This window comes from Cynocephalus volans, chromosome 1, assembly GCF_027409185.1.
Source record: "Cynocephalus volans isolate mCynVol1 chromosome 1, mCynVol1.pri, whole genome shotgun sequence".
Lineage (NCBI taxonomy): Eukaryota > Metazoa > Chordata > Mammalia > Dermoptera > Cynocephalidae > Cynocephalus > Cynocephalus volans.
The window spans coordinates 119517305-119543906 of NC_084460.1; the positions used below are offsets into that span (position 1 = coordinate 119517305).

Below are 26602 nucleotides of genomic sequence, written 5' to 3' on the forward strand. Positions count from 1 at the left end.
GACCTTGCAGTGCAGGGACTGGAGGTCGGTCGAGGCTAGGCGGAATGCTCCCGGCTACCAGGGCTGCGTTCTGCGACAAACGCGGAGGCTAAAGCCTTTGCGCCAATCGCTAGGCTCCAAGGCCACCTGCTGTCTTGGCGCCTTTTCCGTCTGAGCTCGCTCCGCCCCGCGCGCCCCTAGCTGAGGGCCCCGTCCGGTTGCGCGCGCACCCTCGCCCTGGGCTGTCTCGGAATACCTCGGTAGGTGTACGTGAGGCAGGAAGTGACGCTCTGGGGGGCGTCGGGGGGGCGGGGCCAGACTATAAAACGCCGGTTGGGAGCTACTCTTTCCTCAGAGGGCGTCAGGATTGCGGGTGGCGGCTTTGTCGGCGGCCGACGGCGAGGTGCTTGTGTGAGTGACGCGCTGCTGCTGAGACTCCGCCGACCCTGTGTCCTCCCCTCAGCCTGCGAGGCTGGTCCGAGCTTTCTCCGGGCCGGCGCACTGCGGTGCTGTCCAGCAGCCTTTGGAAGCAGCAGGGGGAGCGGCGAGGCTGCGGCGGCGCCGGGCGGGCGGGATGGAGCCGGGCCCGCGAGCCTGTGGGGAGGGGGCTGCGGCGGCGCGAGTTGCTGGGTGCAGGTGCAGCGGGGTGGAGCCGCTGTGGGGAGAAGGGCGTCCCTTTGCTTCTGGTCCGTTCCCTTCTTTGCCTTTCAGCGCCCTCCTTGGTCTCGGAGCGGCGAATGGCTTCTCTATCAGGACTCTGAGGGCGAGATGAGGGATACCCCATGGTCGTTCTGCGCCCTGCCCTTCTGCTTCCTGCTCCTCACGCCCCCGCCAATCTCCGTTCCTCACTCGCTAGCTCTTAAAAGCTGCAGGCCCTCCTGAGCCCGCTCTAGGCCGCGGGTTCGGGAGCGCTGGGGCAGCCACCCCGCGACAGCACTGGCATGCATGCTCGGCTGGGAGCACGTGGCTGCTCCAGGAAGTCGCCCCAGGGAAAGGCTGTCGGGGTTCGTTGGGTGACCTTGGGCTCGTAACCCTTCGCTTCCTCGGGGCCAGGCGTGCCTTGGTCTCTGAAAGGGACAGAGCTGTCCCCGATTCAGTTAGGAGCGTGTCATGGGCATTTAGATGGGGGTTTGTGTACACTGTACATTTGAACTCCGGAACAACCTGATTTTTCTTGCCAGGCCCTGCCCGGTTTCTTGCATGTAGATTCTGTTTTCCCGAGGCAGAGTCCAACTGAACGCTGCAGGTGTTCGCATTAGGAATATTGCTAGCAGTCCCCGCTACAAGATGGGAGACCATAGGAATAAGACTTTTTGTAAAAGCTATTTGGATATTAGCGGTATGGTCAAAGAACTGGGCTGTATTGATAAACGCTGTAGAGAGCCATTGTGTCACTGTTTCTGCTGGACAGCTCTCTAAGGTGGTAGTGGGGAGGGTGAGTGATAAAATATCTTGTGACTTAATTCTTTTCCGTTAACATTTTTTCTCTGCTTGCAGTGACTTTGTAGTCATTTATCCAGTGGACTTGAATACTGCTTCCTTTTCCTTTTTTTTTTTTTTTTTTTTTTTGGTTAGAGGATTGAAGTAGGAAATAGTAGTCCTGATACAGAAGTATTTGGCTACCTGATACTTTTATTCTAGGATTAGATATGAGTTTGGAATACTAGATGCTGACTTAATTGTCTCTGACCTGGAGAATTTGACCTCATTGACAAAGACGTTTAAGCTGATTTCCAGAAGTTATCTTCTGTGAAAATTAAATTAAGCTTAGACTTTCTAAAAGTACTGTGGGCCCTGCTGGGCTTTTTTTCTCGGTTTCGGATTATAATAATTTCAGTATGCTTTACAAGAAAATTCAGAGTTTAAAACTTTTTGTTATTAATATCAAATATTTTCCAAAGGGCTATGTATAGCATAGCACCCTTTAAGTTTTCTTCTATGGGATGTTCTCATCAAGTAATGGTGGCAGTAAACCTGGTCTATATTGAAGGTGGATGAGTAGAGTAGTTTGGCCTAAGGCCAAATTCTGCCCTAAAGCGAGGCAGTTATTTGCCTCTGATAATGTACTTATCTATAATGGAGCAAGGTTCCCAGCTAAACCTGAATCAGAGAAAATGAAAGCTTGTTAAAAATGACCCTCTGAGGCCTTTTGGAACTATTCTGTGTAGGTGCTTGTGTTGTGTGCTCTCTCAGATGAACACTACACAAAATAGATTGCAATGACTTCAAGTGGTTCAGACCTTCAATTTGGGCAATCTCTTTTCAGAAAACTGCATGGGAATGAAGATTCTGCTTGTTTTCTTTGATTTCCTTTACTCCCCTCTAGTTATAGGCCCATGAAGTTAGACTTTTAAAGCTGGGAAAGACCTTGACCATCTCTTGTCAAGTCATTCTGGGTATATACAAGCATATGAGTTCTGAGGACCTTGCAGAAGTTCTGTATGTTCGTGTAATCGTTTCTTTTTCACCTGGCAAATGTGTAGTTGTCTAGGGAAATATTTGCATGTTATCTACAACCAGTTGCTTGAGATCTTGGAGCCCTACCAGGTAAACTTTAAAGTTTTTCTGCTTTAAAAAAAATCTCCCTAGTACCCCAGCTTTGCCCAGTGATTTCAGGATAAACCAGAATAGTGTCAGGGATGAGAAAAGATTCCATCCAAGGTTTTCACAATATTTTTTCCATATCATTTGGAATCTCATATGCATTAAGCATGTCCTAATACTGTTGAGGAATAAAATATATTTACCCCTTATTATCTTATAAGTCAGTATCAAGTATCACAGAATAGGAAAATCAGAGAAGGCTTCAAAGAGAGGGCCCTTGAGCTGAACCTGGAAGAAATGAGTAGGACCTCAAGGAACTGGAAGAATGTTAGTGTGTAAAGGCAGGGGCTGTGCTCTGTCTTATTGGGGAGAAAATAGAGGGCAGTGAAATTGTTATTAAGAAGTGAAGCTTTCTAGAACAGAGCCTCAAAAGTGGTAGAAGAACTTCATTTTATGTAAGCTCCAAGGACTTGAACCAGTGGCCTGTTTTCTAAATTGAATTGGGCTTTCAGTAATAACAAACAACTGGCTTATTCCTATTTCAAGAAAAATGGAGTAGCAGCTTTAATTATGTTATGCATAGGTAAAAGTGTATTTTTGTACCTGATTTCCTCACTCCCCTTAACTCTGTGTATTGTGTACAGATCTCTGGTTTTGAGACACTCCAAAATAGCTTAATACCTCAAAATAATTACTGTATTTTAAAAATTAAATATAATTTAATGCCATATTTTAAGAAAGTAGGAATATGATTGAATTTTAAAGAAGTTTGGGGCTGTAGTCCAGCTAGTATCTTTGCCTGCCCCTTATTTTCCATTTCACAGCTCAATTAGACATTTCAGATCCTCCTTCAATTTCATGGTTAAAACATGTGGGGCTATGTTTTGCTTACCTTAGTTTTGATTATTAATATGAGAAATTGAATAGTTTTTTCAGGCATTGGGAACACCAAAGATATACAAATAGCTAATACGAATAAAAATCAAAGTGATGTTTGGTTTGTCTCGTGTGATCGATTATCAGCATTTGGAAATAGTTTTTGGCTTTTAGATGTGCTCTTTTAACTACCTGTTTATAGACAGGATGGTTTTATAACTGGCATGAAAAGCTTCTCTCATGCTTTTAGAACACATAAATTAGAGTGATTTCAGTTGGAAGAAAATTCATTGAGGTTATTTTAAATAGACAGCTTCTATACTATGTATAAGGTTCATTTTGAAAGAATGACTCAATTTGTTATATATAAAACTTGAGGAGTAACTTTTGTAGATATCATAGAACTACTGTGGTCTTCAGAGATGTGGAGTTAAATGAGTTTAAAATGGAAATTGCCTAGGTCACAATTTTTTTCTCTGACTTGATTTCTTTTATGTTACAGTCTTAATTTTGTGTCTGGGGGTTGAAATGGAAGTAACATCTGTTTTCTCAGTAAAAATATACTTAGATTTTAATTATACATAATTATAATTACATATTCTATTTATATCTACCTGTCTGCAGACTCACAATTGCTCAATCTCATCATTTTAAAAAATTATTTAGATCACTTATTTAAGTATTATCACTTTAGTCTTAAAATTAATTTAAAACTGGAAAATGTTTCAGATGTTAAACTTGTAAACAGCTTACATTTTTTTTTCCTAGAAATGGGTGATTAAAATTGGTTCAGGGTGGGGCCTTCTAGTTCTGGCTCTAGTGATTGGGTCTGTACAGTTCTGGTGCAGTAGCAATGATAAGCTTTTTGTACCAGAAGGCACAAGAGATTGTACTTCTAAGAATATGATCTATTGCATATTGACTCTAGTCTTTAAAGCTTGGGGCTTTAAAATTTTTTTTTGTTAATAGGTTTTAGATAGACTTTCTAATGATAATCTATATAACTTCTTTTCACTTTACAATCTGTGTATACCTCACAATTTGTTTTGTGCCATGTGGGTGTTTAATATGCTGTCAGATTACTTGTATATAGGAAAAATCTTAAAATAGGTAGTAATAAATGTTCATTTTGTAAGTCTGAACATAATATCACTTTGAAACATCTAGATGCACTCAAACTAAATTAGAAAATCCAGATTTTAGTTAAGGCTTTAACTTAACATATAGGACTCTCCCGATTACAGAGGTGTCTTTTGCTTTGAAAAAATGTTAAGATTAATTTCTTAAATTTCCAGAGATGAGAATGCTATTTCTATAACCCAGTAACCCCACTGAATTTAATTTTTAGATGATCAGTTTTCAGCCATGAACAACAAGCCTCTCAGATAATTGGCCTCTTCATGCTACAAAATAGCATGATCTGTGTTTATTTTTGTCTGTTCTTTTTGTGTCAGAGATCTATCAAATCATTTATAGGAACTGTTCATTTAATCAGAAGGATTAGGATTTCTCTCCTTTTTCTTTTATTGTGTGTTTTTTTTTTTTTTTTTTTTTTTTTTGGAGCTGGCTGGTACAGGGATACAAAGATTTGTCTCCTTTCCTGTTGGAGATGATTGTTGGTCTTTGTAGCATGACCAGTCTTGATTTAATTGTTTCAGTTTGTAGTTTCGTTTTGTTTTTTTTCTAGGTGATAGTCTATTGTCTTTTTGTATTTTCTTTGTCCCTTTTCTTTGACTACTAAATTCAATTACTTAAATCTACTTATCAGAGATGACATTCTAACTAGTTTCTACCACATTTGGATTTTGAAAAATTTCAAGGCTATAGGAAAAATTGAAATAATAGTACAGTGACTTTACCTATATATACCCTTTACCTAGATTCACCATTTGTTAATAGTTTGCCACATTTACTTTATTTCTTATATACTTTTTTTAACTGAAATATTAATTTGAAAGTTATAGATTTTATCCTTAAATTCTTCAGCATTAATCTAAGAACAAGGACATTCTCCTCTAAAAACACAATACAGTACCAAAATCTAACACTCCCAAAATCTAACATTTAGATACAGCAGTGTCATTCAGTATGCAATCCATATTGACATTTCTTCTGATCTGTAATCAGACGAGTTCTCCATTGCACCACTGGCCTGTTGACATATTTACATTTATTATTTGTCCCAATAATATCCTTCATAGCCACTACTACCCCACCTCAATTCAGGATCCAATCAAGGGTCACACTAAATTTAGTTGTCATGTAAACTAAATATTTTGGTTAAAGACCTTTTCTAGGAAGGTGATAACATTTAAAAGTAAATTTGATCTATAATAATAAATATCACCTGGTAATGAAAAGCGTTCACTAATCTGATACAGATACTCATTATATCAATTCTTTATTCTAACACTAGGTTCTTCTGTGTGGCAGCTCAGAATGATGGATCAAGCTAGATCAGCATTCTCTAACTTGGTGAGATATTTTCAGTTGTAATTCATTGTCCACAACAATGCGAAGTATACAAGCATGACTTTCACCCACTAAGCATGAAATAATACCCAAAGCTATCATCAGATATTCATTTTCATTTGAACTGGGGGTTTTGAGGCATAACTGATTCCACAAAAGAAGGGGTATCTTCATTCCTGAGTATGTTTAATTATGGAAAATATTGTAAGAAGTTTCAGGGTGGTTTGGATGTGGTGGAGGGAGACAGCCAAGCAGATAAGATGAACTAAAGAAAGCACTGATCAAAATGTATAGTAGGATTCCTTATTTATAAAGTAATGGGGAAAAAATGTATAGTAGGAGACATACAAAACAGAAACCCTGAATGAAAAGGCTGAATAAGATGAAGGACCGGTGTGTGTGATCTGGCCCTTATCTGCCATTGACAGGGAAGAATGTTGATTTGAAAGAAGAATTTCTTTTCCCTTAAGAATGTATAGCAAGTTACAGTAATGGCCCAATAACAAGTATAGTATCTGACCAAACTTTTCTGCAAATGTTCCTATTCTCTTCTTCATAATGCTTTCTCTTTTTTTTATTTTTCAAAAAAATCTTAGTTTGGTGGCGAACCATTGTCATACACCCGGTTTAGTCTGGCTCGGCAAGTAGATGGTGATAACAGTCATGTGGAGATGAAACTAGCTGTAGATGAGGAAGAAAATGCTGACAATAACATGAGGGCCAATGTCACAAAACCAAAAAGGCTTAATAGAAGTATTTGCTGTGGGACTATTGCTGTAATCATCTTCTTCTTGATTGGTAAGAATGGTCATTCAAAATTTAAATGTTCCTTATAACCAACTCTGGGAAGTCTGTTATTTCAGCTAGTAAATACTAATTTTGGGCTTTTTTAAGTGCCATTGTGCTAGGTACGAGGAATATGATGACCAAAATTCTGTATCTGCCATTGAATTTAATTTGTTGGGAGAAAGGAGATATATATCATTTCAATATAATGTACAAATGTTATACTAGAAATATGCACAGGATATTTGTAGCATAAAACTTAGCCTAAGGTTTCAAGGAAGGCTTCTGGGAAGAAAAGGTACCTGTGCTTGAACGTGTAATTGTATAAAATAAAGGTATTATATAGTTTATTGGGTTAAATAGTTTAAAATATACAAACCTTTCAGACTACTTAGAATTTGATTAAAACCAGTATTTTTAAGGCTTAGCTAAAAATATTAACAACTTCTATGGGAATAGATTATAAATGAAATTCCGTGTTTAACTCTGAAACTTTTTTTATCTTTAGGATTTATGATTGGCTATTTGGGCTACTATAAACGTGCAGAACCAAAAGCTGAGTGTGAGACACCGTCAGTAACAGAGTCTCTAGAGATGGAGGAGTCAAAAGAGGACTTTCCTGAAATACCTTCTCAATTATATTGGGCAGACCTCAAAACAATGTTGTCAGAGAAATTGAATACCACTGATTTCACCAGCATCATCAAGTAAGCTTGAGCTACTTCACAAGTTCAACCTCAATATCTAAACAAATACTTATTGATTATTAGGTATGGTGAAACAAAATAAGGGTGACAGAGAAAAGATTTTTTAAGAGGAAAGACTTTTTAGAGTAGGGGAGACTTCCCATACTTAGCTATAGGGGTAAGGGGTCCTTAAAGTATTGAAACTATGCTGATAAGGAAAAAAGAACTGTTCTGGGGATTCTTTCTTTTTTCTTAAAAAAATTCTTGGCATCTTTTTGCTGTCTGACTTTTTGTAGCTTATTGCTTGTTGTCAGTCTTTATTCTGCTCTGATTTTCCATATAAACCTATTGTGACATGATGCTGAGCTCTGCTACTGTCCACAGGGGTATCAGTAACCTTCATCTTCTAGACCATGACTAACTTGACTGCCTGACTTCATATGTCTAGCATTTTTTTGATTTCTGCAGGTTCTCACCCATTAATCCATACACCAAGAAGTTGAGGTTTCTTCCTTAGATTTTTTAATATCTTCCTTAGATACGTGTCTGTGTAAAGAACAATTTTGTCCTTTGCCTTTTGCTAGCTTCCTGCAATTTCAATGGTACTATAACTCTTTTAGTCTTAACTTAGAAATCTTGGCACTTTTACTTCATCTAGTGAATACTTTTGTGTATACCATACACCAGTCATTATGGATAAAGTGAGAGTATAGTCCACTCACACACACAAAATCAAAGAACTGATATGTTGAGTATATTTAGAAAGAGCCACAGAGATCAGAACAAGGAGCACTTTGCTTCCAGGAGATTCAGAATGCTTCAAAGGTATACATCTTGAGTTCACCAACAGTATTACTGTCTTTCATTTTGCTTATAGTAGATCTCCTGGAAGCTACTCATTTCCCCTAAAACCACTCTAAGCATATATATTGTATTAGTATGGAGCTTTCCTTGAAGGAGTGCTTTATGGTGGATAAAGAGGTTTTAACAAGTTTGAAGTCATAGGTTACTCAAGATATTGGGCACAATTTTTTTTTCTTCTATGTTTGTCTCTTGGGGGGTCCATCCAGATGTTCATTTATCCTTTTTTTTTTTTTCCCTTGGTGGCTGGTTGGTACAGGGATCCGACCCCTTGATCTCGGTGTTATCAGCACCACGCTCTCCCAAGTGAGCTAACCGGCCAGCCCCAGTTCATTTATCTTAACTATGAGGAATAGTACTGAGTTATTCTTTCAAGACAATTTGCTTGATTCTTGAGTTAAATGTTTATTTAAAATTAGATTTAAGTTTAAGTTTAACAAAGATGTTTTCTCCTCCAGGCAGCTGAATGAAAATTCTTATGTCCCACGTGAGGCTGGATCTCAGAAAGATGAAAGTGTCGCATTTCTTGTTGAAAATCAATTCCGTGAATTTAAACTCAGCAAAGTCTGGCGTGATGAACATTTTGTTAAGATTCAGGTTAAAGGGAGGTATGTTGAAAGATGGCAAACTGATTTCATAGAAGTAGCTAGCTACTTTCAGGTGTGCTAAATATAGCAAAGATTTTTGAAATAAAAATTAAGATTTAAGATTTAGAGCTAAATTTTCTCAAGCCAAATATGCAAGTCAAATGCTAAATGTACTAAAGCTATTTAATTTTTTGTTTGTTTAGTTTTTTTATTCACGATGGCTTAGCTTCATTTTAACTTAATCTTTTTTAATAGTGCTCAAAACTTGGTGACTGTAGTGGATATGAACAATGACACAGTATCCTTGGTGGAAAGTCCTGAGGGTTACGTGGCATATAGTAAGGCTACGACAGTTACTGTAAGTAAGGCAAAACAGTCCACGAGACTCTTTTCCCTGTTGAATAGCTCTAAGACTCATTATCTTTATTGTTCTTAGGAGCCATAGTGTGAATTTACTTGTAAAATGTAACTGATCATGAAATGTTTTTGTTCCCAACCTGCCAGTGCCACAGTCAATATAAAATGCAAAGTGCTCATTATGGTACTTTGGGGGCCCTCACTAGTCTTACTGCTCTCCTCACTCACTCTGCTCTGGCCACTCTCACTTACCTACTTGCTCTTCTTTATACGAGAACATGCTCCAACCTCGAGACCTTTATAAAACTTGCCTTTCCCTTTGCCTGGACCAGTCTTCTCCTAAATATCCTCATGGCTTGTTCCCTTACTCTGTGCAAATCTCTTCTCCAACATTACTTCATTGTTGAGGGCTTCCTTGATTATTTTGTCAAAGATGTCCTCCCTCTAATCATTTTATTTATCCCGCTTTATCTTTCTTCATAGTATTTGTAGCACCTGACATTATCTATTGATTTGTTTCCACTGGAATGTAAGGTACATGAAGAATTAGGGGTTAGTTTGATTTACTGCCATGTCCCAGAGTCTTGGAGAGTGCCTGACACATGGTAGTATTTGCTAAATGAATTCATATATCAGATTCCCCCTTATGTGGAGACAGATCTAAATATCCGTCTTGGTTGGGGTCTAGTCTTATGATTCTTCAATGCTTGATCTTTTTAAATTTAGGCAAAAATATAGCCAAACTATTACAGAAATAGAAAACAGCTAGATAGAGTAGACCATTTTCAGGTTAAAAACCACATATTTGTTATGTCAGGGTTATATTTAGTTGGTGCCTTTCAAGCCAGATGATGTTTTGTGGTTATTCTCTGCCTTCCTGATTACTTGTGCTGTATCAGTTTCCCTGGCTACCTACAAACCAGGAGTTTGGAGATGGGTAGATTGTTTTGTTAAAGAACAATGAGGGTTTTAGTTCACCTGCAAGCTTTCTGTGTTCAGATATTTGGTAGTTAATGTCAGTATATAGATAGCTGTTCATCTGAACTCTAATAGAGTTTAGGTACATTATGATGATAGTTTGTATAAACATCTAAAAATTAGTTTATGCAAGTCTCTTTATTGTAAAGGATAGTCTTTACCCATTTTTGGACAGATTTATTATCAGACCTTTCAGTTAAAACCTATTCCTATGTATGTCCTCAGTTGTCTGGGGTTCAGCTGTGGGAATCTTATGTAATGGTGCTGCCATGACTAGTTTCATATACCTCTGTTTAACATATCATATCCTATTACCCTTTCTTTTCCCTAGAAATATCTGAAGCATGTAAAATACCCTTTAGATTAAAGATAGCATGGGATGATGAAAGACATGAATATAGGAAGCCAGAAATCTTGATTTCACTCCTGATAACTCTGACCAGTTTTGACTTTAAAACTCACATATATCTTTTTTAGGATTTGGCCCCCTTTTTTTTTCTCTTGGTTTCCTCTCAGATTCAATCTGTAAAACCCTTCTGTCTCAGATTATAGAGCTGTTCTGGTACCGTAGTGCTCATAAATCTAATGTCTTTGTTTCAGGGTAAACTGGTCCATGCTAATTTTGGCACTAAAAAAGACTTCGAGGATTTAAACTCTTCTGTGAATGGATCTTTAGTGATTGTTAGAGCAGGGAAAATCACTTTTGCAGAAAAGGTGAGTAGGAGTTGGTAAATACATTGGTATCTTAGTATTCTTCAGTTAAACGGTATTTCTTGTTAATTTTCTCACATTCTGAAAACCAGCAGTCTTAAAGTGCTGAACAAATCATGTAAGTTAGAGTTACCTAAAGTCACAGGATACTTCAAAACTGTGTATATCCACTTGGAGTATTTTGCAGCCTTTGTCTTTCAGTGAAAAGGAAGTAATCAGAAATGCTTAAGTGAAAGTTTATTAAATTATGTCTGTGTAACCCAGTTTTATGTATATATAAAGAATTCAGTTATAAGTATGTTTTATGAAAAGGAAAATTAAAAGCCAAACCTATAGAAGGGATTAGACTGGAACATATCAAAGGATAGTGGTTTCTTGAATGGATTTTTATTATTTTTCTTTCTTCCAAATTCTCCTTAATTAATGAGTTAATTTTAAAGGAAAAATTTTTCCTGAGTGTATAAGCTATTGGAAACCTGGGAGTATCAGTCTAGTCCTCTGTGACCATTTGTCTTTAGCATAAAGTGTAATTTATTATTCTTATTTTATATGATCAGATCTTAATCTTCTGAGCTTTATATGTTTTTCTTTAGGTTGCAAATGCTGAAAGCTTAAATGCAATTGGTGTCTTGATATACATGGATTTGGCCAAGTTTCCCATTTTTAAGGCAGAGCTTCCATTCTTTGGACACGTAAGTTCTTATTTCTTGAGTAAATGGGTTTTGGGGTTCTACAGATTGTTACTGGATTCCATCTACAAAAGTGGAAATAGAACTGTGTCTTCCTTAAATACTCTTTTTCTGGGAGAGTTTTAGCAGTAAGAAGATGGATTATGTTGACGTAAGACCTACCTTACTGTACGTGTTGCTGAAAGTACTTTATCAGTAGTGCCTTGAATTGAGAATTTGGCATATGCCATATTAAAAACAAGAGTCACATTGTAGAGCCACTCAGACTCTGAGACTTTGCTAAACTAAGCTTGGGCTATAGTCTCATACTAAATGTGAATCTTATAGGGAACGTCTTGAATAAATGCCTGATAGACCTAATTACTCTTTTGTTTTACTAGGCTCATCTGGGAACAGGTGACCCTTATACACCTGGATTCCCTTCTTTCAATCACACTCAGTTTCCACCTTCTCAGTCATCAGGATTGCCTAATATACCTGTCCAAACAATTTCCAGAGCTGGAGCAGAAAAGTTGTTTGCGTAAGTTCCTATTTGAAAGTATTCTTGCAGGGTGAGGTTTTATGATTAGGGAAGAATGATAATATATTTAAGTTGATTTGATCAAATCTTAAAACAATTGCTTATAATTATCCACATTTGGGCATTTGGGGGATGGTTAGCTATTAATTTGGTATAGATAAAAATGAAAGTTTTCCTCCATAAAGTGATTTTAATAATAGACATTGGATTTATAAACTCCTTGTCCAATTTACCCAGTGAATTCCATGTGCAATATTTCTGGCATAGCTTATGCTTGAGTACTTCCTATGGTGAAGCACTTTGTTGCCTATGCCAACCCATTTAGTTGTTGGAGAAAATGTTAGTTCATATTGAGCTCAAATTTTACTCCCTGTAACACCCATTAGTTCAGGATTGTTTTCTTTTTAACAGCAGAACAATTTCAATTTCCTTGTCTATAGACTAATAGCCTCACTTTTCATGACAGTTTCCACATGCTTTATGTTTATGATTAGTTCTTCTGCATATCCTACCTAGTGGGTTTAAAAGTAGATCCAAGTCTGATTAGAGTACATATCATTAATTTTTATCTTGATGTGGACATATTTCCCACCTGGTATTGTTGTAGTTTCAAACTGTTATGCAAACATTTATTTGCTGTGTGATGTAAAACCAGTTACTCTAACCCCTCTGATTCTGTTTCTTCAACTTTTTGGATAGCTAAAATCTATAATGTTTAATAGAGTGGTCTCAAATGGAGAGCATCTACATGTAATAGGGCTTTGTGAAATTCTATATGACTATCAGTAATGCTAAGTGACATTTGAAATAGGTGATTCTTGTTGACTTATACCAAACTTAGAATCAGGTAAGTCTACCCACCATCTACAAATCTTTCTTAACCTGTGAAGCCAGCCCCCTATCTTACCCTCTTGTAGTAGTGGGTAATGATGTTTCAACCTATATGTAAGCCTCTTGGGAACAGTCATTGTTTGGATAACACATGAAGAATATTAGATAGAGGAAGATATGTCACTACAAGCAGCACAGCAATATTCTTTTATAACTAAGATAAGAATGTACATTACTCCTGTTAGTGGAGAGGCTTGAAAAACATGAAAATATATTAATCTACTTCTATAGAAGACCTTTATTCTGACTCCATCTTGGTACATATTTAAAATGTAAACTATAGTTATGTCTCTGGCAGTAAGGCATACATCAGATGACAACAGGTAGAGAAATTTTTTAAAAACATTGTTTAAACTAAAAAGTTACTTATGGTTTTCAAATGAGTGCCTATAGAACAGAGTAAGACACAAATGGTTGGCCACTAGGGAGTAAATTTTATATTCTCTTTATATATCCTCTTAACCTAGAACTTTGCTGAATAGAAAATATGACTGATTTTGTAAACCTGGGGGAAATAACAATAACTTAGAATGCCTGTTTTTTACTTCTAGAAATATGGAAGATGACTGTCCTTCTAGGTGGGGTACAGACTCTTCATGTAAGCTATCCTTACAAAATAAGAAAGTGAAGCTCACTGTGAACAATGTGCTCAAAGAGACAAGAATTCTTAACGTCTTTGGAGTTATTAAAGGCTTTGAAGAACCAGGTAAAGACCTATGTATTGTTTTTATTTTTTTATTTTTATTTATTTTTAAAATTTTCCTTGCTATTCTTAAGGATGTGGCCAGAGAAGGAGGGAGTGCAGGAAAGTCTTCTCGGCTTGGCTTTGTGAAGTACTAAATCTTAGTCTGTCCTAAAGTGAGCTGTTTTGATGTCAGCTTCATTGGGAGGTAATGAGGCCCTAGAAAATTGACTTTTTATAAACCGACCATTATGACTAGAAAATCTATTTTAAGTTATTGACTAGACCAGCAGTAAGCAAATTTCTTCTTAATGGGTCAGATAAACATTTTGTGGGCTATACCGTCTTTGTTGCAACTATTCTTCTCTTCCATTGTAGCACAAAAACAGGTATAGACAATACATAATGAATGGGCATATAGGCTGTAGTTTGCCAGTTCCTGGAATAGACTATTTAAATGCAGTCAAATAGTCTCATCGTTTAGTAAGGAAAGCCCTTGGACTTAAGTTGTTTATTAAACAATTAGCATAAATAAGTAGCCAGTGAGTAAATTTAATTGGTAATGTAGAAGAAGCATAGCAATACTAAGAAGGAAAAAAAGATGAATATTGTGATGTGAATTTTTAATCCCTGGAGTCCTAAGTCACATCTGAAATAAACCTCTTTTATCCTTAATACATGTACTATACTTTTACCCTTCTACTGACATGCTTATTCTAGACTTCAGTATTTGAAAACAGTTAAAAACCTGATTGCATAAGTTATCTTTTTTTTTTTTTTTTTAAAGATCGCTATATTGTAGTAGGGGCCCAGAGAGATGCCTGGGGTCCTGGAGCTGCAAAATCCAGTGTAGGAACAGCTCTTCTATTGAAACTTGCCAGGATATTCTCTGATATGGTTTTAAAAGGTAGAGTACAAATTTTGAGACCTTTGAACTTTTATGTGTTACTTTGAGTTGTAGATGTTAGCATATGCTTTGCTTACTTTTGCCTATATTCTTATGGTTTTCTCATGCTGGACCCTTAGTTCTTAAACAAAAGGCAGTCTTTTGACTTTGAAACAGCTTTTTGTGAAAGTGTCTTCATTGCACTGGGAATCATCAATTTCTTTGAGCCCTAATTCTTAGTTTGACGTATTCAGAATGACATGGTAAATCTAACATAGTCCCTGAGGAATCTGTTGGAAAGCAGTGGCATACCTCTCTACCAAGGTGCTACTAAGACCTACAGCTATTAACTATTAATTTGTTCTGCTTAATTTCAAGCCTTTCTTTCATGGTATTAGTTACTCCTCCACACCAGCTTACACACATACAAACCCACATCATGTTCTTGAATCTTTGGGTCATAGGGTATATTGCAGTGCTTAACTTTTATACAAAGTATGTTAATGCATAAAAATACATACCCATGGAAGTGGTGGTATGGGGGGCGGTGGCACATGTAGCCCCAATAGGAGCCTTCACAAATGTAATTTCTCTGGAAACTCTTTCTATAACTTAAATTTGTGAATTTTCATTCTATTTCATAATAATTGTTTTTAAAATAATCCAGTGTTTTATGTGACTTACCTCTAAGAAGATTGTTCTCAAAGAAGAAACACTTCATACTTACACTGTGATTTCAAATATCTCTTGGTCCAGAAGTTAAGGGATTCAAAGAACAGAATTATAAAAGACTACCAATAAGCTAGTTCCTGCTATACACTTGGATTCTTATTTACAGACGATTTCCTATCCTGTTCATTGCAGATTACTTTTAATATTCCTTTTTTTTGGAATATTAAAAGGCTGGTCAGTATGGGGATACAAACCCTTAGAACTTGGTGTTGTAACACTGCTCTCTAACAAACTGAGCTAACTGGCCAGCCCCAATTCCTGATTATTGCTCTTTCACTTGGCATCTCAAAAGGAAAAGATATATTTTTGAATCTGCTATCTTGAATTTGAAGCTTCTCTGATTCATCTTAAGTTAGTTGTCTGCTTATGAACTTTCCCAGGATAAAGCTAACTTTTTGTTCTTTCAGATGGGTTTAAACCCAGCAGAAGCATTATCTTTGCCAGCTGGAGTGCTGGAGACTTTGGAGCTGTTGGTGCCACTGAATGGCTAGAGGTATTATTTATATATCATCCTTGCCTAGAATGGGCACTAAACTTGTATTGGCTTAAGCTGCCTTCCAGAAACAATGCTCTTTTAGGTTTGATTATACTATTTTTGCCTTTATATGTTTAGTCTCAATAGAATCCAAATTTCAAAATGAATCCCTCATAATAGCTCCTCTGTGTGATGAATAAATAAATAGATTAATACATATTAGGACATTACTATTTTCCCTTCTCTTCTAGGGATACCTTTCCTCCTTGCATTTAAAGGCTTTCACTTACATTAATCTGGATAAAGCAGTTCTTGGTAAGTATCCTTTTTATTAGCTGTTTATAAATTCAGGTAAACAACTTGAAATAGTGGAAGAAAGCTCTCTAAAACAGCACTTTTTTTTTTTTTTTTTTTACAATTTACATTGGCTGTAACGAGATCAAAAGATTGATTTAGCTTTCTCTTAAACTGTCCAAGTTACAGAATGGGTGCAGATTGCCTTGTCTAGAGCAGTGGTTCTCAGTGTGGTCCCCAGATGAATAGCATTAGGACCATCTGAGAACTATTAGGAATGCAAATTTTTAGGCTCCAGTCTAGAACTTTTGAGTCAGAAACTACAGCATAGGTTCAACAAACTGTGTTTTAACAAGCACTTCAGGTGATTCTGATGCACTAACATTTTAGAACTGCTAGACTGGACTATATTTTAGACCAGAAGGAACTAAACCATACCATATAGAATGGTACTTTTAGAAACGAATTCACATCCTGCTAGATTGTGCCATCACTGATAGAAGTACTGGATAATCAAACTTCTAAAAGAGTGAATGTTACTGAAAGTGCAGATGTCGCCAATGGATGAACCGAGAATAGTGAAATGTCTACACTGGGAAGAAAAGGGAAGGAGTTAAAACAATTAAACTAAATCTTTATTAGATTAGTCATTATTTCCGTTTTACCTATGCAGCAGAAGGTATTGAGTATAGCAAGCTTACTATAGCTAGCAGATGACTGCCCTAACCTGGATGAACTAAAAAGGTTAAAAAAAAAATCACAATGTTGATAATGTGGGAGGTGAGGGGGCAGGGGATATATAGGTAATCTCTGTACTTTCCTCTTAATTTTTCTGTGAACCTAAAACTTCAGTAAAAAAGTATTAAAAAAAAAATCACTAACATTAAAGTATGCACACTCGAGGAGTAAGAGCCTCAGTTGAGTCAAATTAGAGTTAGCATAGTTGCTAAAGGACTTGACTCCTAAATTACTTTTTGTCTACTTTATTAATAGGATAGTTGTTGTATAGGGCCACTGATCTATGTCACTGCCTTCCTGTTTGTCATTTAGTTTTAGTTGTAGAAGCAGCACTGTGAAATTCTCTTGATTGGAGAAGGGGCAATGTTAAAATAATTTCTTTGCAGGTACCAGGAACTTCAAGGTTTCTGCCAGCCCACTGTTGTATACGCTAATTGAGAAAACGATGCAAGATGTGAGTGTATACCTAATTACAAAAGTGTATCACTTCATTTTTTGTCATTTACATAAAATGAAAAACATTGGTATTTAAGCCATTATCAGTAACCAGTAAGAGGAATTTAGAATAAGTTCTATAGCAGCAATAGTTAAGTTATGATTTTGTCTTACTGGTCCCTACCCTACTGAACTATGTGAAGTAAAGGAGGTGGTATATAAAGGGCTCTGATCTCAAAGAATATGTAGTCTATTTAAGAATATATAACAAAATGCCATGAGGCCTGAGCTGTACTGTAGGAGCCCACAGGGAATTGTCTATAAAGTCAGAATGTTAAGGAAGGTTTAAGTGGACTTGAACTATCCTTAAGACTTAAATACGAAGGCCAGATGAATCATTTATTGAATAAAGACAGACATGTGAATGACCATAGTTTTGAATGAGGGATGAACACATGAAAGAGAATGTTTGCCTAATGGGGTTAGAGGCTACATGTTGGAGTAATTAAAGTAGGAGGGAAACGAAGGTCAGATGGTAGACCTTGGCCTTGATCCCATGGGAAACAAGAGATTACTATAGGGTCTCAAACAAGGCAGTAATGTATTTGCTGATTAGGCTGGCAGTATAAAATGTGCTAGAAGGAAGAAACCAGAAACAAGATAGGCATATCATTAAGTTTACAGAGGGCTTCTGAAATTGTGTTAAGCCACCTTTAAAATGTCAATTAAGAAGGAAGACATTTTTTTCCTCACCAAAATTAAAGCAACTGACAGCATGAACCTAGTAGGAATAACTTTGAGATTGTTTTTTTTCTCTTTTTTCCTTCTCCTCCCTCCTCCTCCCCTTTGAGATTGTTTTAACTGTCTTAAAGAAAATTTTATTCAAGAAGATACAGTAAAAATTTAATACTTTTATAAGTGTTTATAAAGAGAAACATGTTAGTAACTAGCCTGAATAACTAAGTTTAGAAAAGTTGGTTTTAATGATAAATTAACTTCTTATTTTACAGGTGAAACATCCAGTTACTGGGCGGTCTCTATATCAGGACAGCAACTGGGTCAACAAAGTGTAAGTTGAGAAAAGTGAATGAACAAGCTAATAGAAAAGCAGTATTGCCCAGTAGCACCTACTATGTTAGGTAGAAATCTAAACCTAACCTTGCAATGAGCTTACCTATCCCCAGAGAGATTCAGTTTAAGAATTTATTTGGAGTAGGGAGAGGGTTGCATGGAAGCACAGTCTGTTCTTTAGAAACCTTTCTAAACACACATTCTCGCTTTCCTTGCAGTGAGAAACTTTCTTTTGATAATGCTGCTTTCCCTTTCCTTGCATATTCTGGAATCCCAGCAGTTTCTTTCTGTTTTTCTGAGGTAAGTCTGAAGAACTCTAAAGCATTACATCTTAGATCTTCTTGTATCAACTTTGAGACCAAGTTTCCTAGAGTGCTTAAAATCTTTGAAGTTATACACATGTAATTATTACCTACTTTCTTATTATCAGTCTTAATATAGACTTATCTCAATTAGCTTAGTTAACATTTCAGTTTATTGCTAAAATTTCTTCAATGAAGTCTGCTGAGTTTTAATAACAAGGCTTAATTTCTTGTATGATTGAATATCTAATGGCTACCTATTGGACAGTGCAGGCATAGAATATTTCCATCAAACAAAGTTCTACTGGACAACGCTGTTCTAGATACCTGTTGAAATATGGTTCTAGATGTTTACCCAGAGATGTTAGTCTCTTAAGTAGGGATTATGGGTAAAAGCACAAAAACCAAACAGATGTAAGGTTGTCATGAGACAGAACTTTGAACTGAACAAGTTGAGGAAAACAAGATTAGCTTGGTACAAGAACCAATTCAAAGGCACTGAAGGTCAGGCAGAGTAAACAAAATGATGAGGACTTTTGTGCTGAAGTGCTAGAGTTGGAAAACTGGCCCTGTAGTGAGGTCTTCTGACAGTGAAGAGATCCTAGAGTTAGTGTAGGGGGTTGGGGTAGAAGTTGTTGACTTTGGCATCAAATTATTGATCTAGCAGAGGCCAGGTCCTTACTGGACTTCTTATCACTGGGTGTTTTATTTTTGGGGGTTTTTTGTTTGTTTGTTTTGTTTTTGTTTTTTTTAATTTATTTTATTTATTGAATCAAAATCGATTGTACATATTTTGGGGGTTGAACATTGAGATATTGATTAAATCAATATTACTAGCATGTATATTGTTACAAATCCTAATTATTTTTTATGCCCCTTGTCCAACCTCTCCCCTTCCCCCATTCCCTCTGCCTCCCCTCTCTAATTGCCCTAGGTTTCTTCTCTCTTTCTGAAAGAATAATGGTTACTCTGTTAACTTGTTGCCTAGATTATCTGTCCAATGCTGAGAGATGTGATCAGGTCCCCCAATATTATCATAGAGCATATGCTTCTTCTGTCACTCTGAAATGGGTTTTGTGGAAAGAGACTTCCTCTTCTTTTCTTTGTCTCTGCTGGTGACTCTTCTTGTGTGAATGCACTCCAGTGGTTGGTGGACCATCTGCGTGGTGGCTGTGGCGCCTAGTCGCTTTTGCAGCAGCCACGGTTATTGTGGTGGCTGTGGTGGGCCACCCACGTAGAGGTGCTATTTTTGGCATACTCCTTGGCACTGGTGGCATGTCTGGCTGTGGGGTGTGTTTGGTTCCCTTCTCCATGCCTCTGGTCCCTGGGGCAGGCCCCAAGGGGCTGGCGCCATGTGCCTGGTTGTGGGAGAGGGGTCCAGTCCCCTTCTCCATGTTCCAGGTCCCTGGACGGGCCCCGAGGTACTGGTGCAGTGTGCCTGGTTGTGGGAGGAGGGTCCGGTCCCCGACTCCATACTCCGGGTCCCTGGGTGGGCCCCAAGGTGCCGACTGGGTGTTTTAGCTAGGACTAGGAGGGGAAAGGTCTGAAGTGAGGGAGTGATGAAAGATCTACATTTAGAGATTAACAAAGTTGGAATTCTCTTGACCTTCCACTAGAGCAGCAGTATGAATGGTATTGAAATAGCTGGTCACAATGTCTATTTAGTACATTAGGAAGAACTGGGTGTCAGGTCCTATGGTTGAAGGAATTTATGGATGACTTTTGCTGACGTTCAAAAGTCATGTTTTTCAAAAACTTCAGATGTAGTTTGAGATGTCAAAACCTTGAGTGTTGTTTAAGAGGTAGGTACAGTAATAGAGAAGTATATAGTCTGAAAGTAATTAATTAAGGTCAAACTAAAGGATTATCAATGTGATTCTCACAAAGGGCAATGGTAGGGAATAAAAGAGTAAGTAATAGTTACCAAAGTTGTCTAATGAAGGTAGACCATCAAACATTCTTGTTAGAAAGGTAACGTGGTTTGGATCCCCTTACCAGATAGCCACCAAAAAAAAAAAAAGTGCTGCATGATTGGGAAGAAGGTATATTTTAATCTAAGAGTAACATTTTATATTGAAAGTAAATTTTATGCATGCTCTTCTTTCACCTTTAATATGGGCCAAACTTCCTAAAACAAGGGATACAGTATCAAGGAATTTGGCTAGAAATCTATTCAGAGTATATGATATGATAGGATAAGGATTCTGTAAAACTTGGAAAAAGTAGTCATTCTAGGAGTAGATAGCAAGAATGGTGTCTTAAAGCAGCAGATAGGAGAAAAAATTGGGTGGGAATATGTTAGAAATAAGGGAAGAATTGCAGCTACTATTTATTACCTTGATGGCAAAGCCAGGATGTGAAGCTCTTGCTCTCCTAACTCACATGAATATAAAAGCCTAGTTTTCTTTCCAGGACACAGGTTATCCTTATTTGGATACTACCATGGATACCTATGAGGTACTGATTCAGCAAATTCCTCAGTTGAATAAAATGGCACGTGCAGCAGCAGAAGTGGCTGGTCAGTTCATGATTAAACTTACCCATGATGTTGAATTGAATCTGGACTATGAGATGTATAACAACAAAATACTTTCATTTGTGAGGGATTTGAACCAATTCAGAGCAGACATAAAGGTGAGCACTAACTGAAATAAGATTCTTATTGCTGACATATTAAGCAGTTTGAAGTATGATGTCCAAAAGCTAAAGCTGTGTTAAGTTTTCTATCATTCATGCATTCCCGGCAGTCCATAGGTAGGACCCAGAAAATACAAAGATCACAACTATGAATTTGGACTATATGCCTTTCAGACACAACGTAGATGGAAGGAGAACATAGCCAGTAGTTACTATCGTATTTAGTATTGATCCTGTGTGCCTAGTGTTCAGACATTAAATTAATATTAATAAGTGTTTTATGGTACTGGGAGTCTATTTAACAGATCCCTTAATTGAAGTAAATCACCAACTTTTAATTATTAAGGCTTTCTTGAAACTCGAAACTAATGGAAAATGTTCAGAAAATTGGACTTACCAGATGGAAATAACTAGATTCTGAAGTTCATTGAACCAAAATGTTTGAGGTTTTCCCCCATAGGAAACTAAAACTGGAAACAATATAGTGTATAGGGTTATATAGTTTTACTAAGTAAATTGTTTTAAATTTCTTGATGAGAATGGTTTTCTTGTGAGGGTAAAAATGGATAATAGTACTGTCTGCTGGGCTCAAGTATGGGCATATTATCTTAGTTTATAGAGTTTGGAGCCACTTGAACAAGGTGCTTAAGTCCAGCATTCTGAGTCTTGGGCTTACCTGTGAGTCACTTCCTTCTATCAGAATCTTCTCAGTTGCCACACCTAAATTAGAATGGTATATAGAATAACATCCTTACAAATATAACTTCTTTTTTCTAAAAAAAAAAAGATGACCGGTAAGGGGATCTTAACCTAACCCTTAGCTTGTTGTTGTCAGCACCATGCTCAGTCAGTGAGCTAACCAGCCATCCCTATATAGGATCCGAACCCACGGCCTTGGTGTTATCAGCACCGCACTCTCCCGAGTGAGCCACAGGCCGGCCGAGAAATGTAAATTCTAATAGTGAATTTAGTATCTTTCTGTTTCAGGAGATGGGCTTGAATCTACAGTGGCTATATTCTGCTCGTGGAGACTTTTTTCGAGCTACTTCCAGGCTAACAACAGATTTCAAGAATGCTGAGAAAACAAACAGATTCGTCATGAGGGAAATTAATGATCGTATCATGAAAGTAAGTAAGCACTTAGAAAAGGGGCAATTAAAGTATGTTAAATTTTTAGTTTATAAGTTTGCATTTCTAAAAAGTGGAGCAACTTGAGGAGCCTAGAATCCTTTGCTGCTATAGAATTGAGTACAGATTTTCTCTTACAAGATCTAAAACCAACATATCTAAACCAAAAATACAAGAGACATTTACCCTATTATTAATCCTTTTAGACTTCAAAAAGATTTTTTTAGAAGAAATCAGTAATGATTTTTAGCTATCATTTTCTGTTTCTGTTATCTCATTCAGGGCTTAATTAATCAAGCCTTAACTGCTTTATCCTAGTCTGCTTGGAAAAAACAAAGGACTTGTCGTGTACCCTCATATATACTCCAACCAAAAAAAAATCTCAGTACAATTAAAGTTGACTATTACGAAGGAATTGACAGTTTGATTTAGAATTTTAACCTTAAAAGATCAGGAGCCTGGTTCTCAACATGCTTAAATTCAGGGAAATTTTAACATTTGAAGTGAGAGACTGACAGTCAGTTTTACTATGTTAGCTTCTTTCCTCACAACAAAAGTCATAGCACTGTGTAAGCTGTCTTGTATGTTTTGTTTTCATAGGTGGAATATCACTTCCTCTCACCCTATGTATCGCCAAGAGATTTTCCTTTCCGGCATATCTTCTGGGGCTCTGGCTCTCACACTTTGTCAGCTTTACTAGAGAACTTGAAGCTGCGTCAGAAAAATAACAGTGCTTTTAATGCTACACTGTTGAGAAACCAATTGGCTCTAGCTACTTGGACTATTCAGGGGGCTGCAAATGCCCTCTCTGGTGACATTTGGGACATTGACAATGAGTTTTAAATGTGATACCCATAACTTACATAAGAATAGCAGGGTAGTCTGGTTTCTAGACTTGTGCTGGTTGTGCTAAATTTTCAGTAGGGCTACAAAACCTAATGTTAAAATTCTTCCCAGTCATTTTGGTACTACTAGATGTCTTTAGGCAGCAGCTTTTAATATATGGTAGGTATCTAAACTTAAAGTGAATAATCACTTAAAAAAAATGTTCATAATAGAATATTTTCTTTGATTATCTCTAGAATTTTAAGTGCTTTGTAATGGTAACTGCCTCTTCCCTGTTATAGTTATGAAACTGTCAGAACCAGATACATGAACCATTGCTCTCAATCCTAAGGACATGAACTGGTATCTTTTGAGGTGAGAGGAAGAAGGTGGTTCTACTGAGGGTTAAAAGTGGTAGGTTAGTGTGATCTTCCTCCATCTTCATTTGATGCTAAATAGGAGATACTAGGTTGTAAGATGTTATTCTCTAAATGAGATATATGTCTTTCCATACGGATTTATCTGGTTTCTGCATCCCTGAATGAAACAGTTAACTTTCAGAAGAGATGGGACTTGTTTTCTTGCCAATGAAGTCTGAAATAGAGGTCCTTCAGCTGGCTATAATGAGGTTCGACTGTTTATTGCAGGAGTCAGGCCTTAATGTGTTAACCTCAATGTTATGAAAAGAGGAGACCAGAAGCCAAAGACTTAGTATATTTTCTTTTCCTCTGTCCTCTGCCCCATAGTCCTTTGTTTAGTTCTTTGTTGTTTTTATTTTTTCCAAAGTATTTTGAAAGAGAGCCAGTTTCAGGTGTTTAAATTTCAGACTCAGTTTGTCAGACTTAAAGAACACACTGCCAAAGTTTGGCTGAAGTGTTAATCTTTTGGGAAAGCTTTCTGTCATTTTGGCACTGAGATATTTATTGTTTATTTATCAGTGACAGAGTTCACTATAAATGGTGTTTTTTTTTTATAGAAGATAATTATCGGAAGCAGTGCCTTCCATAATTATGACAGTTATACTGTCGTTTTTTAAAAATAAAAGCAGCATCTGCTAATAAAACCCAACAGATACTGGAAGTTTTGCATTTGTGGTCAACATTTGAGGGTTTTAGAAAATAGCCGCAAGCCGAATAAAATTATAAAGCCAAGTATTAGAGAAAAATTCAATTATTAGTTGCTCATTAGACTTCTATTTAGCTGACCAGATAAAAATGATAGTTCTCCCAAATGTAATGAATTGTGACTAAGTTATAAATAAATGTCACTTAAAGGCTGTGGTAGTACTCATATATGCAAGATTTTACAGCTTAGTTTATCCAAGGTGTAACTTTAATTCCAATTTTGCAAAATTTCCAGTACCTTTGTCACAAACCTAACACATTATCGGGAGCAGTGTCTTCCATAATGTATAAAGAACAAGGTAGTTTTTGCCTACCACAGTGTCTATATCGGAGACAGTGATCTCCATATGTTACACTAAGGGTGTACGTAATTATCGGGAACAGTGTTTCCCATAATTTTCTTCATGCAATGATATCTTCAAAGCTTGAAGATAGTTAGTATCTAACATGTATTCCCAACTCCCTATAATTATCTATCTTTTAGTTGCAGAAACATTTTGTGGTCATTAAGCATTTGATGGGTAAATTCAACCACTGTAAAATAAAATTACTTTCTTCAAGATTCTTAAAAAAAAAAAAAAAAAAAAAAAAACTTTATGTGAGTGTTTTGTTATCTTTGTATCTCCGGGTCTTCTGTTCGTGGGAAAGTAGCATACATTTATAACGTTTGCTGTTGACAAATGAATTTAACTTTATCCCCTTATTTGCCTGTTATCTCCTATAAATTTAGTTCAGACAAGTTTGAATCCAGAATTGACCTTTTGGCTTAAAGCAGGGGGAAGTTGTATAGGAGGTTTGGGGGGAGCCGGGAGTAAAGCAGGTAAGAAGGCAAAGCTTGCAAAAGGATCTTTGATCATGTCTATCTACCCATTAATATATTTTAGTGGTTATAAGTTAAACATAGATATGAACAAATAAGTTTGAGGCTACATGAGTAAAGATTTTAATTTCTAATTAGCCATTGTTATAAATCTGATAAATCACCTGTCACAGGACAGCTCAGAATTGCCACCTAAGAAAAAAATCTATAGGGTTTCTTAAGATTCTTAAACTTAATGTCAACTTACTTAAGACGTAGACCTAGATTATTTTAGGCTCACTGAATTGTTTTGTTACTCAGTCTCTTTAATCTTCACAGTGTTTTTATCTTGGACTGATATTTAGTGTAGCTAAGTGAAAAGGTCATAGCTGGGATTCCTGGGTTGAGTATCATGCACACATACTTTAGTGAAAGTTCAGTGACTTCAAAGCATACTGTGAATAAAGGGCATACATTTTATAGCAGTAAATCTGTTCAAAAAACCCTTTTCTATGGTTAGGGTTATTTCCAATCAAACAAGTCAGTCCATGGTAAGAGGCTTACTATTCCTGAATGAAATGTATATCTGACTGGTGACAACTTGCTAGTCTTCAGATTTTTTTCTGGTTAAATATCATGTACATTTTGGAGGTAAAGAATAAAATGAGTGAGCTCTGTCATGATTCACTTTTCTAGAGTTTGCATGACCTTTACTGTGTTTGCTCTTTGAATGTTCTTGAAATTTTAGACTTACCAACCTACTACGCAGCTATATCTTTGTGAACAAGTGATATGCCCCTAAAATTGTATACAAGCTGGTATGTGCAACAATATGGAGATTCTTCATCTGACTTAATAAAATGCTTGAACACTGAGTTGTCATATATATATTTTTTACACAGACTTTTTTCTGTTAGCAGTTTTAGGTTCCCAGCAAAATTGAGCAGAAAGTACAGAGTTCCCATATATCTCCTGTCTCTGCCACTCACACATCCTCCCCCTTTATGAACATCCAGCACACCAGAATAGTTCATTTGTTTCAATTGATGAAGTAAATTTTATGCGTTTTGACAAATTGTGTAATGACATGTATCTACCATTATAGATAATACAGAATAGTTTTACTACCCTAATCTGTGCTTTGTCTGTTCATCCCTCCCTTCCCCATAACCCCTGGCAACCACTGATCTTTTTACTGTCTCCATAGTTTTACCTTTTCCAGAGTGTCATAATTGGAATCATACTTATAGCCTTTTTGGCTTCTTTCACTAAGCAATATGCATTTAAATTTCCTTCATGTCTTTTTGTGGCTTAATAGCCCATTTCCTTTTAGTGCTGAATAACAGGACATTGTCTGGACGTACCACAGTGTGTTTATCCATTTACCTACTGAACCACATCTTGATTGCTTTCAAGTTTTGGCAATTATGAATAAAGCTGCTATAAATATCTGTGTGCGGGTTTTGTGTAGACATAAGTTTGCAACTCATTTGGGTAAATACTAAGGAGTACAATTGCTGGATCGAATGGCAAGAAT

The 26602-nt window shown here is 36.9% G+C and overlaps 1 protein-coding gene across 2 annotated transcripts; it reads left to right on the forward strand.

Moving 5' to 3' along the window:
• Positions 1–322: 322 nt before the first annotated feature.
• Positions 323–25940, forward strand: TFRC (transferrin receptor). 2 transcript variants are annotated; one of them, XM_063093002.1, is made up of 19 exons: positions 323–390; positions 5816–5874; positions 6468–6669; positions 7166–7364; positions 8663–8812; positions 9047–9149; positions 10727–10840; positions 11431–11529; positions 11907–12046; positions 13489–13643; positions 14407–14526; positions 15645–15730; positions 15964–16027; positions 17131–17198; positions 18190–18248; positions 18469–18550; positions 20965–21186; positions 22177–22317; positions 22918–25940. In XM_063093002.1, the coding sequence occupies exons 2-19, from the start codon at positions 5839–5841 to the stop codon at positions 23158–23160; spliced, it is 2283 nt and encodes a 760-aa protein (XP_062949072.1). In that variant the 5' UTR covers positions 323–390; positions 5816–5838; the 3' UTR covers positions 23161–25940. The 2 variants fall into 2 exon arrangements, with proteins under 2 accessions (XP_062949072.1, XP_062949083.1); XM_063093013.1 differs by lacking the exon at positions 323–390 and adding an exon at positions 2436–2526.
• Positions 25941–26602: the final 662 nt, after the last annotated feature.

Bases quoted from the DNA above. Each gene is read 5' to 3' on its own strand.
- TFRC (XM_063093002.1), top strand. From the start codon at position 5,839: ATGATGGATCAAGCTAGATCAGCATTCTCTAACTTG. The intron at 10,841-11,430 runs GTGAGTAGGAGT...GTTTTTCTTTAG, and splicing joins AAATCACTTTTGCAGAAAAG to GTTGCAAATGCTGAAAGCTT. The intron at 18,551-20,964 runs GTAAGTCTGAAG...TTTTCTTTCCAG, and splicing joins TTTCTTTCTGTTTTTCTGAG to GACACAGGTTATCCTTATTT.